This window comes from Anomaloglossus baeobatrachus, chromosome 5 (assembly GCF_048569485.1).
Source record: "Anomaloglossus baeobatrachus isolate aAnoBae1 chromosome 5, aAnoBae1.hap1, whole genome shotgun sequence".
In the NCBI taxonomy this organism is placed as follows: Eukaryota; Metazoa; Chordata; class Amphibia; order Anura; family Aromobatidae; genus Anomaloglossus; species Anomaloglossus baeobatrachus.
In genome coordinates this window covers 107842723-107856650 of record NC_134357.1, presented here as the reverse complement: position 1 = coordinate 107856650, position 13928 = coordinate 107842723, and the positions used below count along the sequence as shown (strand labels likewise).

Genomic DNA, 13928 nt, shown 5'->3' with positions numbered 1-13928 from the left:
CATATCACATCCTCTGCTCTTGCATCAGATGCCAAACACTAATGGGACCCCAGCTTTAAAGCCGACCTATCTGCTCTACTGTCATGTCTACCTCAAAAAAATGCTGCCTCACCACATCTAATCATAATGTCATATGAAATATATAAAATAACTTAACACTGCTATGTTTATTTTCAGGTATCTTGGAATCACCCGACCCCTGACCTACCCAGTGAGGCAAAATGGGAAATGTATGGCCAAAATGATCCTGTGTGTCTGGCTCCTCTCCGCCTCAATCACATTACCTCCGCTCTTCGGTTGGGCTCAGAATGTAAACGATGACAAAGTTTGCTTGATTAGTCAGGATTTTGGCTACACCATCTATTCTACGGCTGTTGCCTTTTACATCCCAATGTCGGTCATGCTTTTCATGTATTACAGAATATTCAAAGCGGCAAAAAGGAGTGCTGCCAAACACAAGTTTGCTGGGTTTCCGCGATCAGAGGAAAGCGAAGGAATGATTGCGGCAAATGGAGTTGTAAAAATACACAAAGAATCAGAAGAATGTACAAATTTGTCAAAACTTCTGAAAAATGACAGAAAAAACATATCCATTTTTAAAAGAGAACAGAAAGCAGCTACTACCCTTGGGATTATAGTAGGGGCTTTTACTATATGCTGGCTACCTTTTTTTATACTTTCAACGGCAAGACCATTTATCTGTGGAACAGAGTGCAGCTGTATTCCTTTGTGGATGGAAAGGACATTTTTATGGCTGGGATATGCAAACTCTCTGATAAATCCTTTCATTTATGCCTTTTTTAATAGAGACCTGAGGACAACTTATCGCAATCTGTTACAATGCAGGTACAGGAATATCAACAGGAAGCTGTCAGCCGCCGGAATGCATGAGGCTTTGAAGCTTGCAGAAAGGCGCGATCACACCTTGTAAGAACACAACTGATGTTTATTCTTGTAAAGTAAACAGTGTATTAATATTTATGAAAGATCAACATTTCTAAAGTATTCTAAATGCACCAAACTTACTTTAATGCAATATTTAGCTAATTGACTTAAAGAGGTGGTTCACTATTTATTTTTCCAAGCCACATCGATATAATATTGAGAAACAAGGGTTCTCTCAAATACATTGTGTTGCCAATAGTGCCTGTGAGCAGCGCTAATGCAGTCCGCTCATCCCCTTCTCCTGATCCCCTGAGCTCTGTGATCTCTGATGTCCGGTGATGTCACATCATCTTCCAGTTGACCTGACATAACCGCGGCCTGCCTCAGTCTTCGTTTCACAACTCGTCACAGCCCAGCATAACTCTTGCTTGTGGTGCTCTGCAGGGAAGGAGAGAGAAGGGAGATACTGGGCTGTGATACTGGGCTGTGATGAGCAGGGAAACTCCACCCACAGAGCAGTGATTCAGGAAGACTGGGGTCGAATTCGGTGATGTCAGGTCAACTGGAATTTGACCTGACATCATCAGATCCCAGAGGTCAAGGAACCCAGGGGTCACGAGATGGGGATGATCAGACAGCAATAGCTCCTTTCACAGGCCCTATTGGCAACACAAGGTATTTAAGAGAAGCCTTGTTTCTCAGCATAGTAGAGAACAACCTCTTTAATGGGGAGTGTATGATTTAATTGATACAGATCTTCAATCAAAAACCTCATTTGTGAGCCACAGAAATTAGTGAATGTCTCTTGGAGGACCCATAACATTCCACAGTTCATTGATTTCAATCGAAACATAGTAAAGTTCAATTGTTTCCCCTGTGGAGGTGCGGTAAGAAAACTGAAGACTTGCTGCTCGGCTACTTGAAAAATTACATCCGAGGATTTCAGGAGTAGTTTACTCTGCAATTGACTTATTTTCAAGGGTCTCCAGCAATAAATTATTGGCCAAAATGGACAAGTGCTGAAAGATAATCCTTTCTCTTTTCTAGTCATTCCTATGTTCTTCTGAATAGTGAAATTCCTCATTTGTAAGATCCTGCTGATGATATATTTTATCACAATAGACACAGGAGCAGATTTTTTGTTGTGAGAGTACCTAAGTGTTCAAAAAAGTACTACGGTAATTTTGGTGCATTTTGCAACATATTGTCATATCTAGTTTTATAAACTGAATTTGCAAAAAGAAAATTGCCCACTTATAAAGGGTTACATATTAAGATGCACTAACATGATACAAAATGTATAGAGCTGTCTGTATATTAAACAGAGTTGTCAAATCTGCCCCTTGGTATGGTGTGTTTTGGGGGTTCCTCACCTAAACTCATAATCAGGAGGTTTCTGGTAAATCTGTATATTGGGACGTCTTTCGCGTAAAGGGCTATTTTTTTAAATTGCATAGAATGATGGATAACTTACTAATTTCAAGTGTTCTGACAGCTGAGATTCTTAGTGAGCCTGAGAAGAGAGCTCCAGAGCAAAGAGAAAGGGGTTCTGCAGAGCCCTGGCTTAAATAGAGCAGGGCTTTATTAATTCTGTGGGATTGTTAGAAATACCCAAGAGCTGTTCTCAATTTTCTCCCACAGACAGTAAATGGAGTAGAAGTCAAGAATGCACCCCTCCACTCAATTCTTAATGGCTAAAGTCTTTGCCCATGTTTCTAGAGTCTTGTACTTGGGACCATTGGGAAACAGCAGTCAGGTCCCTAATAAGTAGATTATACCCTATACTATGGATAAGAATAATTTTCTGAAGTAATCATATTCTGTAGTGAAATGTAAACGTTGCATAACAAGCTACAACATTAGATTTATTAAGTAAATTTTTGGGCTAACAAAAATATACAAAATGGGCCAATTCATCAAAACCTTTATACCACAAATTTGGTGGAAAAGGTTTGAAAAGTCACATTTTTTTTAAGCAACGTGGAGTTCTTCGTGACTTTAGGTGTTTTCACACCAGTTTGAACTGCCAATATGGGTGAAATGGGGGAGGAGCCAGAGCGGGAAAGATCCTGGCCACTCCCACCTGTCCAATTCATCATGACTGCCATCCTTTTTCACTGCAGGAATGCTACTCCAGCCTCTGACTGGAATATCAATTCTGGCGCAGCTCCAAGAGGTACAGTGCCTTGTAAAAGTATTCGGCCCCTTGAATTTTTCCACCTTTTCCCACATTTCAAGCTTCAAACAGAAAGATAAAAATTTTAATGTTATGGTGAAGAATCAACAACAAGTGGGACACAATTGTGAAGTTGAATGAAATGTATTGCTTATTTTAAACTTTTGTAAAAAAGAATAAACTGAAAATTGGGGCGTGCAATATTTTTCGGCCCCTTTACTTTCAGTGCAGCAAACTCACTCCAGAAGTTCATTGAGGATCTCTGAATGATCCAATGTTGTCCTAAATGACTGATGATGATAAATATAAGCCACCTGTGTGTAATATAGTCTCCGTATAAATGCACCTGCTCTGTGATAGTCTCAGTGTTCTGTTTAAACCACAGAGAGCATCATGAAGACCAAGGAACACAACAGGCAGGCCCGTGATACTGTTGTGGAGAAGTTTAAAACCAGGTTTGGTTACAAAAAGATTTCCACAACTTTAAAAATCCCAAGAAGCACTGTGCAAGCAATCATATTGAGATGAAAGGAGTATCATACCACTGCAAATCTACCAAGACCATGCTGTCCCTCAAAAATGTAATCTCAAACAAGGAGAAAACTGATCAGAGATGCAGCCAAGAGGTCCATGATCACTCTGGAGGAACTGCAGAGATCTACAGCTGAGGTGGGAGAGTCTGTCCATAGGACAACAATCAGTCGTACACTGCACAAATCTGGCCTTTATGGAAGAGTGGCAAAAAGAAAGCCATTTCTCAAAGATACCTAAAAAAAGTGTCATTTAAAGTTTGCCACAAGCCACCTGGGAGACACCCCAAACATGTGGAAGAAGGTGCTCTGGTCAGATGAAATCAAAACGAACTTTTTGGGCACAATGCCAAACAATATGTTTAGCGTAAAAGCAACACAGCTCATCACCCTGAACACACCACCCCCACTGTCAAACATGGTGGTGGCAGCATCATGGTTTGGGCCTGCTTTTCTTCAGCAGGGACAGGGGAGATGGTTAAAATTGATGGAAAGATGGATGGAGCCAAATACAGGACCATTCTTGAAGAAAACCTGTTGGAATCTGCAAAAGACCTGCAACTGGGACAGAGATTTGTCTTTCAACAAGACAATGATCCAAAACATAAAGCAAAGTCTACAATGGAATGGTTCACAAATAAACGTATCCAGGTGTTAGAATGGCCAAGTCAAAGTCCAGACCTGAATCCAATCGAGAATCTGTGGAAAGAGCTGAAAACTGCTGTTCACAAACGCTCTCCATCCAACCTCACTGAGCTTGAGCTGTTTGCAAAGGAAGAATGTGCAAGAATTTCAGTCTCTAATCGCAGCAAAAGTTGGCGCTACAAAATATTAACTTAAAGGGGCCGAATAATATTGCATGCCCCAATTTTCAGTTTATTATTTTTTATAAAAGTTTAAAATAAGCAATAAATTTCGTTCAACTTCACAATTGTGTCCCACTTGTTGTTGAATCTTCACCATAAAATTTAAATTTTTTATCTTTATGTTTGAAGCCTGAAATGTGGGAAAAGGTTGAAAAATTCAAAGGGGCCAAATACTTTCGCAGGGCATTGTATATGTCACTCAGAATAATTGCTGACTTCATCAGGTGGCCTGTAATTCTTAAGAAATTTGGCGCCTCTTGTATTCCATCAAGATTGGTGTAGTCTAAGCGTGAACAATACCAGTCTTGATGAATCGGGTACCATATCTTTCTCCTATGTCAATTTGGCATTTATGTCATAGAATTCAGAACCCAATAAGTAAACTCAGAGTATATGAGTGAAAGTAAAGCAGACCATATTTTCTGTAAAGTTGATTTACAGACCCACAAGATACTATTATGTTGTTTCAAATTATATGCTCAAATACATACCATAAATTAAATGCATATTTATTAAATTATACCTTTCATAGTGGTTTACAATTACTGGTGCTAAGGTTGTAATTTTTGGATTATCTAGTATTTATCTACTAGGCACACGAGCATATGAATCGGACGAGTACAATGCAAGAAAATCTCGCAGTGCACTCGGACCAACGTTAGGCAATGACGGAGAGCACATGGTCAGCTTTTTTCTTGTCCAGATTCTGGATGAGAGAAAAGCGATATCCAAGGGCAGTATGATAATCGTATGAGCTGAAAATGGAGATTTAATTCTTCCCTCTCCTCCGCAGCACCCGCCCTCTCCTCTGCAGCTGTGATCCGATCCGATTTGCTCTGAAAACTCAACAAAAACACTCTGTAGACACGTAGCTGATAATCAACCTGAAATGACATTGCTGTGCACATGTTCTATCTTATGTAGTTTCTTTTAACTGCTTCATAGTTTGGAGACCCTCAAGAGGATAAAAAAAGTTGACATGCTCATTATTTGTCTGTCTTCTTGGAAGCCACACACTTAACAGTATAGGGTGAAGAATTATGGTTAAGCCACTAGCAAAGCTGCCCCTGGAAAATGACCGCTAATGCTTTCCTGAAGTGGCTTTGCCTGGCTGAACTCAGTGGCCTCACTAGCATCTAAATGACATTGTGTGAACATACCCTTTGGGAGTTTTTGGAAATATTTTCTGAAGCAGTTTTGAAGAGTTTTTTAAGTACTTTTGGAGACGTTTTTTGTTCTGAAGCATTATTTTCAGCCTTCTGAATTGACAGTGCCTAGTTTGGACTGTATTACATATGGAGTGACATACACTTTTTTCATGAGCCTTTTTTTAAAACCTGAAGTAGGAAAAAATGCTTGAAACACTGAGCGTATGAACAGCAAAGTGGTTTCCCAATAGAGATAAATAGAAGCGGTATTTCCAGTGGTAGTTGAATAACTTTTCAGGCCTTTTTTTGGAGTGGACCAGCTTAAAAATAACTTTTCAAAAAACTCTATGTTCACATACCCTAATAGATATCCCATGTGCTGGAGTAGTGCTGCTTGTGATGCAAAAAGCATCTAGTACCCATATTAAAAAGTGGCTACATAGAGGGTTTCACACTCTGCAAGATCTTATATGTCTGGATATTATATTGACAGCCCATCGAATTTAATTCACACTGTGGAATGGTTTATTTCCCCTGTGGCGATGCTGGAGGGAATTGAATACTTGCTACCGGATTCCCAATATATTACAGAATACCAGAGGTCTCAGCAGTGAGCCACTATGGGAACACTTCTAGAAGATGAAATTCAGTGGAGTTGAGCACTTCTAAAGCTCCATTTAGATCTCTCTTTACATCCATTGATTTTATTATATTTTTGTATCTTAGAACTTTACTTTCACAATATATCCAATACAATGCATTTGCTTCTATGAGATATAAATTAAAATTACTATGTTGATACTCGTAGAGCAGGTATAAGTTAAAAAATATATATCTTCAAATTTGTCTCTAACTTGAACTATTGTTTTTCTGTAAGAGTTGATAACATTACAGAGAGAGTTAATTGTATTATATGTGTAATAATTATTAATATAGAATATCAGAGAAAATGTTTATATTGAATACATTTAGGAAATCATTTTTAATCTACAAATAAACATAAATCCAGAGGAATCCTTAATTAGTGTAAAAGTATATATTATCTGTTTAAATAATCCAAGTCATTAATGAAGTGCCTATGGCTATTATTGCTCAATTCCTAAGTCTGTATGTACAAGTGCATTCCAATAAATTAGAATACCCTCAAAAAGTTAATTTATTTTAGTAATTCAATACAAAAAGAGAAACACATATTATATAGAGTCATTACAAAGAGCGTGATCTATTTCAAGCATTTATTTCTGTTAATTTTGGTGATTATGGCTTACAGCCAATGAAAACCCAAAAGTCATTATCTCAGAAAGTTAGAATATTAGATAAGACCAACTGAAAATTGATTTTAAACTCAGAAATATTGGCGCCTCCTGAAAAGTCTGTACAGTAAATGCACTCAATACTTGGTCGGGGCTCCTTTTGCATGAATTACTCCAGCAGTAGTCCACTCCTTGTGAATCTCCCCCAAATGTTTAAATGGCCTTTTCTTAACAATCCTATCCAGGCTGCGGTTATCCCGGTTACTTGTGCACCTTTCTCTACCACACTTTTTCCTTCCTCTCAACTTTCCATTAATATGCTTGGATATAGCACTCTGGGAACAGCCAGCTTTTTTTTAGCAATAACTTTTTGTGGCTTACCCTCCTTGTGGAGTTTGTCAGTGACTGCCTTCTGGACATAAGTCAGCAGTCTTCCCGATGATTGTGTAGCCTACTGAACCAGACTAAGGGACCATTTTAAATGCTTAGGAATTATCCTGATTTTCTGAGATAATGACTTTTGGGTTTTCATTGGCTGTAAACCATAATCATCAACATTAACAGAAATAAACACTTGAAATAGATCCCTCTGTGTGTAATGACTCTATATAATATATGTGTTTACCTTTTTGTATTAAATTACTGAAAGAAATTTACTTTTTGAGGATATTCTAACTTATTGAGAAGTACCTCCTAACAAGTAAAATAATAGTAATTATTATTATTTTTTATTATTTTTTTTTAAATCCCCTCTTAATATGTTGTGTTTCTTTTTAAGCTCCTTTTCGTTTTTAGTTGAAACATTTGCGGATGTTTAATGTTCACTATTCACTAAAATAAAGCACAAAATTCATGAATTTGGGGCAAAGTAAAGAATGGCTGTTTTTTATTGTCATTAACCATTTTAGAAACTTTTTGAGCAAAACTACACAAAAACAAGGGCAAAGACAATAATAAATCTTGGCCAAAATTTGCAGCACATAGATACATGAAATCGCTCACTTGCTTATGTCAATTTCAAAAAATAGTCATAAAGATTGGATATGACTTTTCCATTAGTGGTGGGAGGGTCACCTGCCTGAACACCTAGCAATTTTATTTTAAACTGCTCCATTCAGGTTATGAAACATCCTATGTAACCATGTGCAGAAAAAAAAACCAAAAGATACATGAAAACAGATCTCATGAAAATTTTTTCTAGGTTGCACACAAACAAATACAAACCACATCTCAGCCATAATGCAGTGCTAAATAGCAGTATAAAATTACATTGTGTATAAGAATTACATAAAAGAATAGATAGTTCAAATGTAAAGTCAAAATAATAAGTGTTTTGGAAAACTAAATAAATGCAGAGGAGATCAAAAATCTGTACATCTATTCTTGACAGACTGTATCCCACAGTTTCTTAAGGTTATACTTTATATTCACGTAAAACATAATTATTCAAATAATGAAAGGAAATCTGTCAGCAGTTTATTGCTATGGAATCTGATAGCAGCATAATGTACAGACAGAGAGCTTGATTCAAGGGACTGCTTAGTGTAATTTTGATATAATCCTTGTTTTGTCTGAATTAAGACTTCTGGGCTGTGTATAGCTCCGCCCACACCACTGACTGGCAGTTTCCTGGGTGTACTGTGAGTTGTCAGCAAGCTGCCATTCAGTGAAGGGGCGGGGTTACACCAATTACAAATTAGCCTGACTGACCTGCTAGAGACTTGTAATCAGGCAGTGATATTCTCCTGCAGAAAAAAAAATGAATTGTATTGAAACTATAGAACACAACCTAATAATTTATACATCCCTATAATGAGGGTCTCTGCACTTACATCATACTATTCTCAGAATAAATAGAAAAAACCTGCTGATAGATTAACTTTAAAAATATTCTATAAGCATACAGAATTAGCAAAACTTAATGCCACCCTACCCAAAAAGGCTGGACCCCCACTGTATCAAAGGGCTTATCCTATTTTTGATCTTACCCCACATACAGACAGTGAAATGATTATTAACCCTTTCACGACCGGCCGATTTTTCGCTTTCCGTTTTTTTTTTCGCCATTCTTTTTCTGAGAGACGTAACTTTTTTATTTTTCAGTCAATATGGTCATGTGACGGCTCATTTTTTGCGGAACGAGCTGTACTTTTAAATGAAACCATCAGTTTTACCATATTGTGTACTAGAAAATGGCAAAAAAATTCCAAATGCTGAAAAATTGCAAAAAAAGTGCGATAGCACTATGGTTTTTGAGATATTTTATTCACTGTGTTCACTATATGGTAAAACTGATGTGTGGGTGTGATGCCTCAGGTCAGTGCGAGTTCGTAGACACCAAACATGTATAGGTTTACTTTTATATAAGGGGTTAAAAAAAAATCGGAAGTTTGTCCGAAAAAAGTGGCGCACGTTTTACGCCATATTCCGTGACCCGTAGCGTTCTCATTTTTCGGGATCTTAGGCTCAATGACGGCTTATTTTTTGCGTCTCGAGCTGACATTTTTAACTGTACCATTTTTGCGCAGATGCTACGTTTTGATCGCCTCTTATTGCATTTTGCGCAAAAGTTGTGGCGACAAAAAAATGTCGTTTTGGCGTTTGGAATTTTTTTGCCGCTACGCCGTTTACTGATCAGATTAATTGATTTTATATTTTGATAGATCGGGCGTTTCTGAACGCGGCGATACCAAATGTGTGTATATGTTTTATTTTTTTAACCCTTTAATTTTCAATGGGGCGAATGGGGGGTGATTTGAACTTTTAGGTTTTTTTGTTTTTTTTTAATTTTTTAAAACTTATTTTTTTACTTTTTTTTTTTATTTTACTAGTCCCCCTAGGGGGCTATTGCGATCAGCATTCCGATCGCTCTGCAGTATCTGCTGATCACAGCTGGAAGGCTGTAAACAGCAGATACGCTGTCTTTCTCTTTTGCTGTGCCCCGGGCACAGCGAAAGTGAAACCAATTCATGTGTAGTACAGGAGTCATCACATGACCCTGTACTACCATGACAACTATCGGGAGTCACGTGATCGCGTCACGTGACTTCCGGTTTCGGCGGTAAGTAAAACTTTACCGCGATTGCGCTTATAATGGCGCTGTCATGTATTGACAGCGCCATTATAAGGGGTTAATCGGCACGAGCAGATAACGATTCTGCTCGTGCCTAGCAGGCACACATCTCAGCTGTGAAAATCAGCTGAGATGTGTGCCGATCGCGGCATGCTGCCGCCGGAGGACCGCGGGCAGTAAGATTATGTCATTTAGGACGTAATTTTACGGCCCGCGGTCGTTAAGGGGTTAAACAAGTCACCAATTTTCTAAGTAAATATAATTACTTAGAAAAGCAGATTTTTATCAAGAATGTTTTAGTACATTTGTTCATTCATCAGCCCTTCAATTTTATGAAATTTGCCAGTGGTGTATGCTGAAAAACAGCCCCAACCATGATGTCCCCAGTCCCCACCTCCAAACTTCACTGTTGGTGTAGTGTTTTTGCAGTGATATGCAGTGCCTATTGGCCTCCAAACATGGTGCGTATTATAGTATCCAAAGAGTTCAGTTTTGGTCTCATTAGACCAGACTATATTCTCCCAGTATTTCAGAGGCTTGTCTAAATGTTGTTGAGGAAACGTTAAACACTCTGAAACATGCTTTTTGTTCAGCAATAGTCTAGTGTGGTAAGCGTGCATACAGGCCATGGAGGTTGAGTGCATTACTTGTTTTCTGTAAAACAAATGTACCTGCTGACTCCAGGTCTTTCTGTAGCTCTCCACAGGTGGTCCTTGACTCCTTGAAAATGATTCTGATAATTATTTTCACTCCTGTGTCTGAAATCTTGTGGGGAACATCTGGTTGTGGCCAGTTTATGGTCAAATGATGTACTTTCCACTACCGGATTATGGCCCCAAATGTGCTCACTGGAACCTTCAGTAGTTTAGAAATTCTTTGATAACTAAAACCATCAATGTGATTAGTAACAATAAAGTTTCAAATGTCTTGAGACAGCTCACTGGTTATACCCATCATGAGAGGTTTCTTGTGTGGCAACTTGGTAATGAGACAACTTTTTATGGGCGATAAGTTGAACTAGTTGATATGTTTCACTAAGTGGCAAGACTGCTTTCTAATTACTTATAGACTTCAACTGGTGTCATGACTTTCCAACGCTTTATATACCTTTCTTTTGTCATGTGTTTAATACTTTCTCCCTGTCATTTCTCAATATTACAAAACGCTAAATTTATAGACAGGTTTGATTTCTTTGCCTATGTAGAATGGATGGGTTGTTACTGACATCTGGCAAGAATTACATGTCAATAGGACCTTTAAAAATATATTTACTTAGAAAATTGGTGGGTGACGTAGTCAATACTTATTTCACTCGTTATATATAGTATACTTACAAATATAAAGTGAAAAAATATAAGGCAGGGAATCAAGGAAAAAAAGGGAAACATCCAATAATATCAAACAGCACCAAACATAAATATATATAAATGACCATATCAAAATGTCAATATTAAATACAAATTTATACATCAAGGGCTCTGACAATAGACACGCATCAAACAGTTGGCGTTACTCAAAACTAAAAGCTGTTTATTGTTGTTTCTCTATCTTCCTTTTGTGAGCAACCATGGGTCTGTAGTTTACCGATGGATAAAAGAGTTAACACCAACCCCAAAATGAATCTATGACTTGCCCGATCTGTTCAGTGCTAGTCTGCTCTCAGTCCACTTGCTGTATACAAGTAGATATTTGATTGACACTTGATTATAATCTTTGGAATTATTGAATTTGCCTCATTTTTTCATGTGCTTCTTTTCTTCGTCTTTTGCTCTTTTCCCATAGATTATATTTGTGGAGATTGTTTGGAGGCTGGTCAAAACTTTATTAAGGGCAAAGATCTAATATATCACTTTTTGGGTAGGGTAGCACTAGGGTATACTAATTTTCAAATTCTAACCAGAATTAAATATTTCTAGATTCCTGAAAAAAATAATTAAAACTTTGAATTAAAACATTTTGATTTAAGAAAAAGGTAAAAAATGTGTTGCCAAATTTAGCCCCTATTGATTTTCAGGCTTGATTGGGACTAATTTGGCAATTGGGATAGTTCTTACTTGTAGTTTCCCTTTTATATATCCATAACTTAATCTGATTTTTGTTGCTTGAATGTCTGTAGAGAAAGTTGAGAAAAAAGATATGCATGATCCTGGTCTAATGGCAAAGTTGGTAATCCATGTTCGGTCGATCAGAGTCCTTTAAATACTCTACTGCCTACCGTATTCCCCAGCTCCTGTTCTGACAGTAGGTCTCCATGATCTCATTACATTGTGTAATGATTAGAGATGAGCGAGCCTCTAGATGCTCGAGTTCGACTCGGTTCGTTGAACGTAGGTCGCGTTCGAGTTCGGTTCGGCGAGCCGTTCGACGAAGCTCTCGAACCCCATTGAAAACAATGGGAGGCAAACACAAACACATAAAACACATTATAAGTGTACACATACAGTTAATAAACATTGCCATAACACTTTCCTGTCCCCGCGATGAGTCCTGCACTCTGTCTCCCACCGCTTTTCCATTCGATAATTGCTGCATCCTCCCGGTAACCAGCACTGATGATAGGACTTATCGTGACGTCAAAATAGCATGTGACCAGTCAAGTTTCTATTATCTCATTGGCTACAGACTGGTCACATGGATAGACATCATGCTAGGTCCTGTCATTGCAACTCTCCGGTACACGTTTGTGTATCTCCGTGTACCGGAGACATGCTCTGGCACACGGTTGACTCCCCGTTCTGCTTCACCATTCCGTTATTCACCGGCTGCCACAGCCGGTCAATAACGGAGATCACCGTTGCTATAGCAACGCGCCTGTCAGCGGTGACGTCACCGCTAACAGCCAGCAGCTTCTGGTCACTCACGGAGTGAAAAGACTGCATGGGGAACAGCAGCGTCTTTCTCCCATGCAGCGCTGATGATGTAGCAGAGCTGCATGGGTTGAAGGAGAAAGAAGACAGAAGACAATGGATCGTGGAGGGATGAGAGGGAGTAATAAACATGGAGTCTCTAAGTGTGTCTGTGTATTTATTTCTATTAAAGAATTTTTTTTCTGTGTGGTGTCTTTTTTTTCAACCCTTTATTGGAGACTCTTAATGGCCGGGTCAAAGTTGCCTGACATTAAGAATCTCTGACTTAATACTAGCTAGTAAAACAAAGCTAGTATTAACTCATTATTACCCAGCGAGCCACCGGCATCATGGCAGCTGGAAGAGTTGGATACAGCGCCAGATGATGGCGCTTCAATGAGAGCACCATTTTCTGGGGCGGCTGCGGATTGCAATTCACAGCAGAGGGGCCCAGAAAGCTCAGGCTAACCTTTGCTGCGGATTCCAAACCCCAGCTGCTTAGTTGTACCTGGCTGGACACAAAAATGGGGCGAAGCCCACGTCATTTGTTTTTTAATTATTTCATGAAATTCGTGAAATAATTAAAAAAACGGGCTTCCCTATATTTTTGGTTCCCAGCCGGGTACAAATATTCAGCTGGGGGTTGGGGGCAGCCGTAGGTGCCTGCTGTACCTGGCTAGCATATAGAAATATGGCAAAGCCCACGTCATTTTTTTGGTGGGCAAAAAACTCCTGCATACAGTCCTGGATGGAGTATGCTGAGCCTTGTAGTTCTGCAGCTGCTGTCTGCTCTCCTGCATACACTAGTGAAGAGAGCATGCTAAGCCTTGTCGTTCTGCAGCTGCTGTCTGCTCTCCTCCATACAGACAGAAAGCAGCTTCAGAACTACAAGGCTCAACATACTCCATCCAGGACTGAATGCATGAGTTTTTTGCCCCCCAAAAAAATTATGTGGGCTTCGCCATGTTTTTGTATGCTAGTCAGGTACAGCAGGCAGCTACGGGCTGCCCCCAACCCCCAGCTGCCTATTTGTAACCGGCTGGGAACCAAATATATAGGAAAGCCCTTTTTTCATTAATTATTTCATGAATTTCATGAAATAATTTAAAAAAAAAAATGACGTGGGCTTCGCCCAATTTTTGTGTCCGGCC

General features: G+C 38.9%; 1 protein-coding gene across 1 annotated transcript in view; it reads left to right on the top strand.

Moving 5' to 3' along the window:
• HTR7 (5-hydroxytryptamine receptor 7) overlaps positions 1-13928 on the top strand; it is a 274320-nt gene that overhangs the window by 225451 nt on the left and 34941 nt on the right. Inside the window, exon 2 of the mRNA XM_075348749.1 lies at positions 178-927. Within this exon, the coding sequence (XP_075204864.1) occupies positions 178-927 (750 nt within the window). The remainder of the gene's footprint in view (positions 1-177; positions 928-13928) is intronic.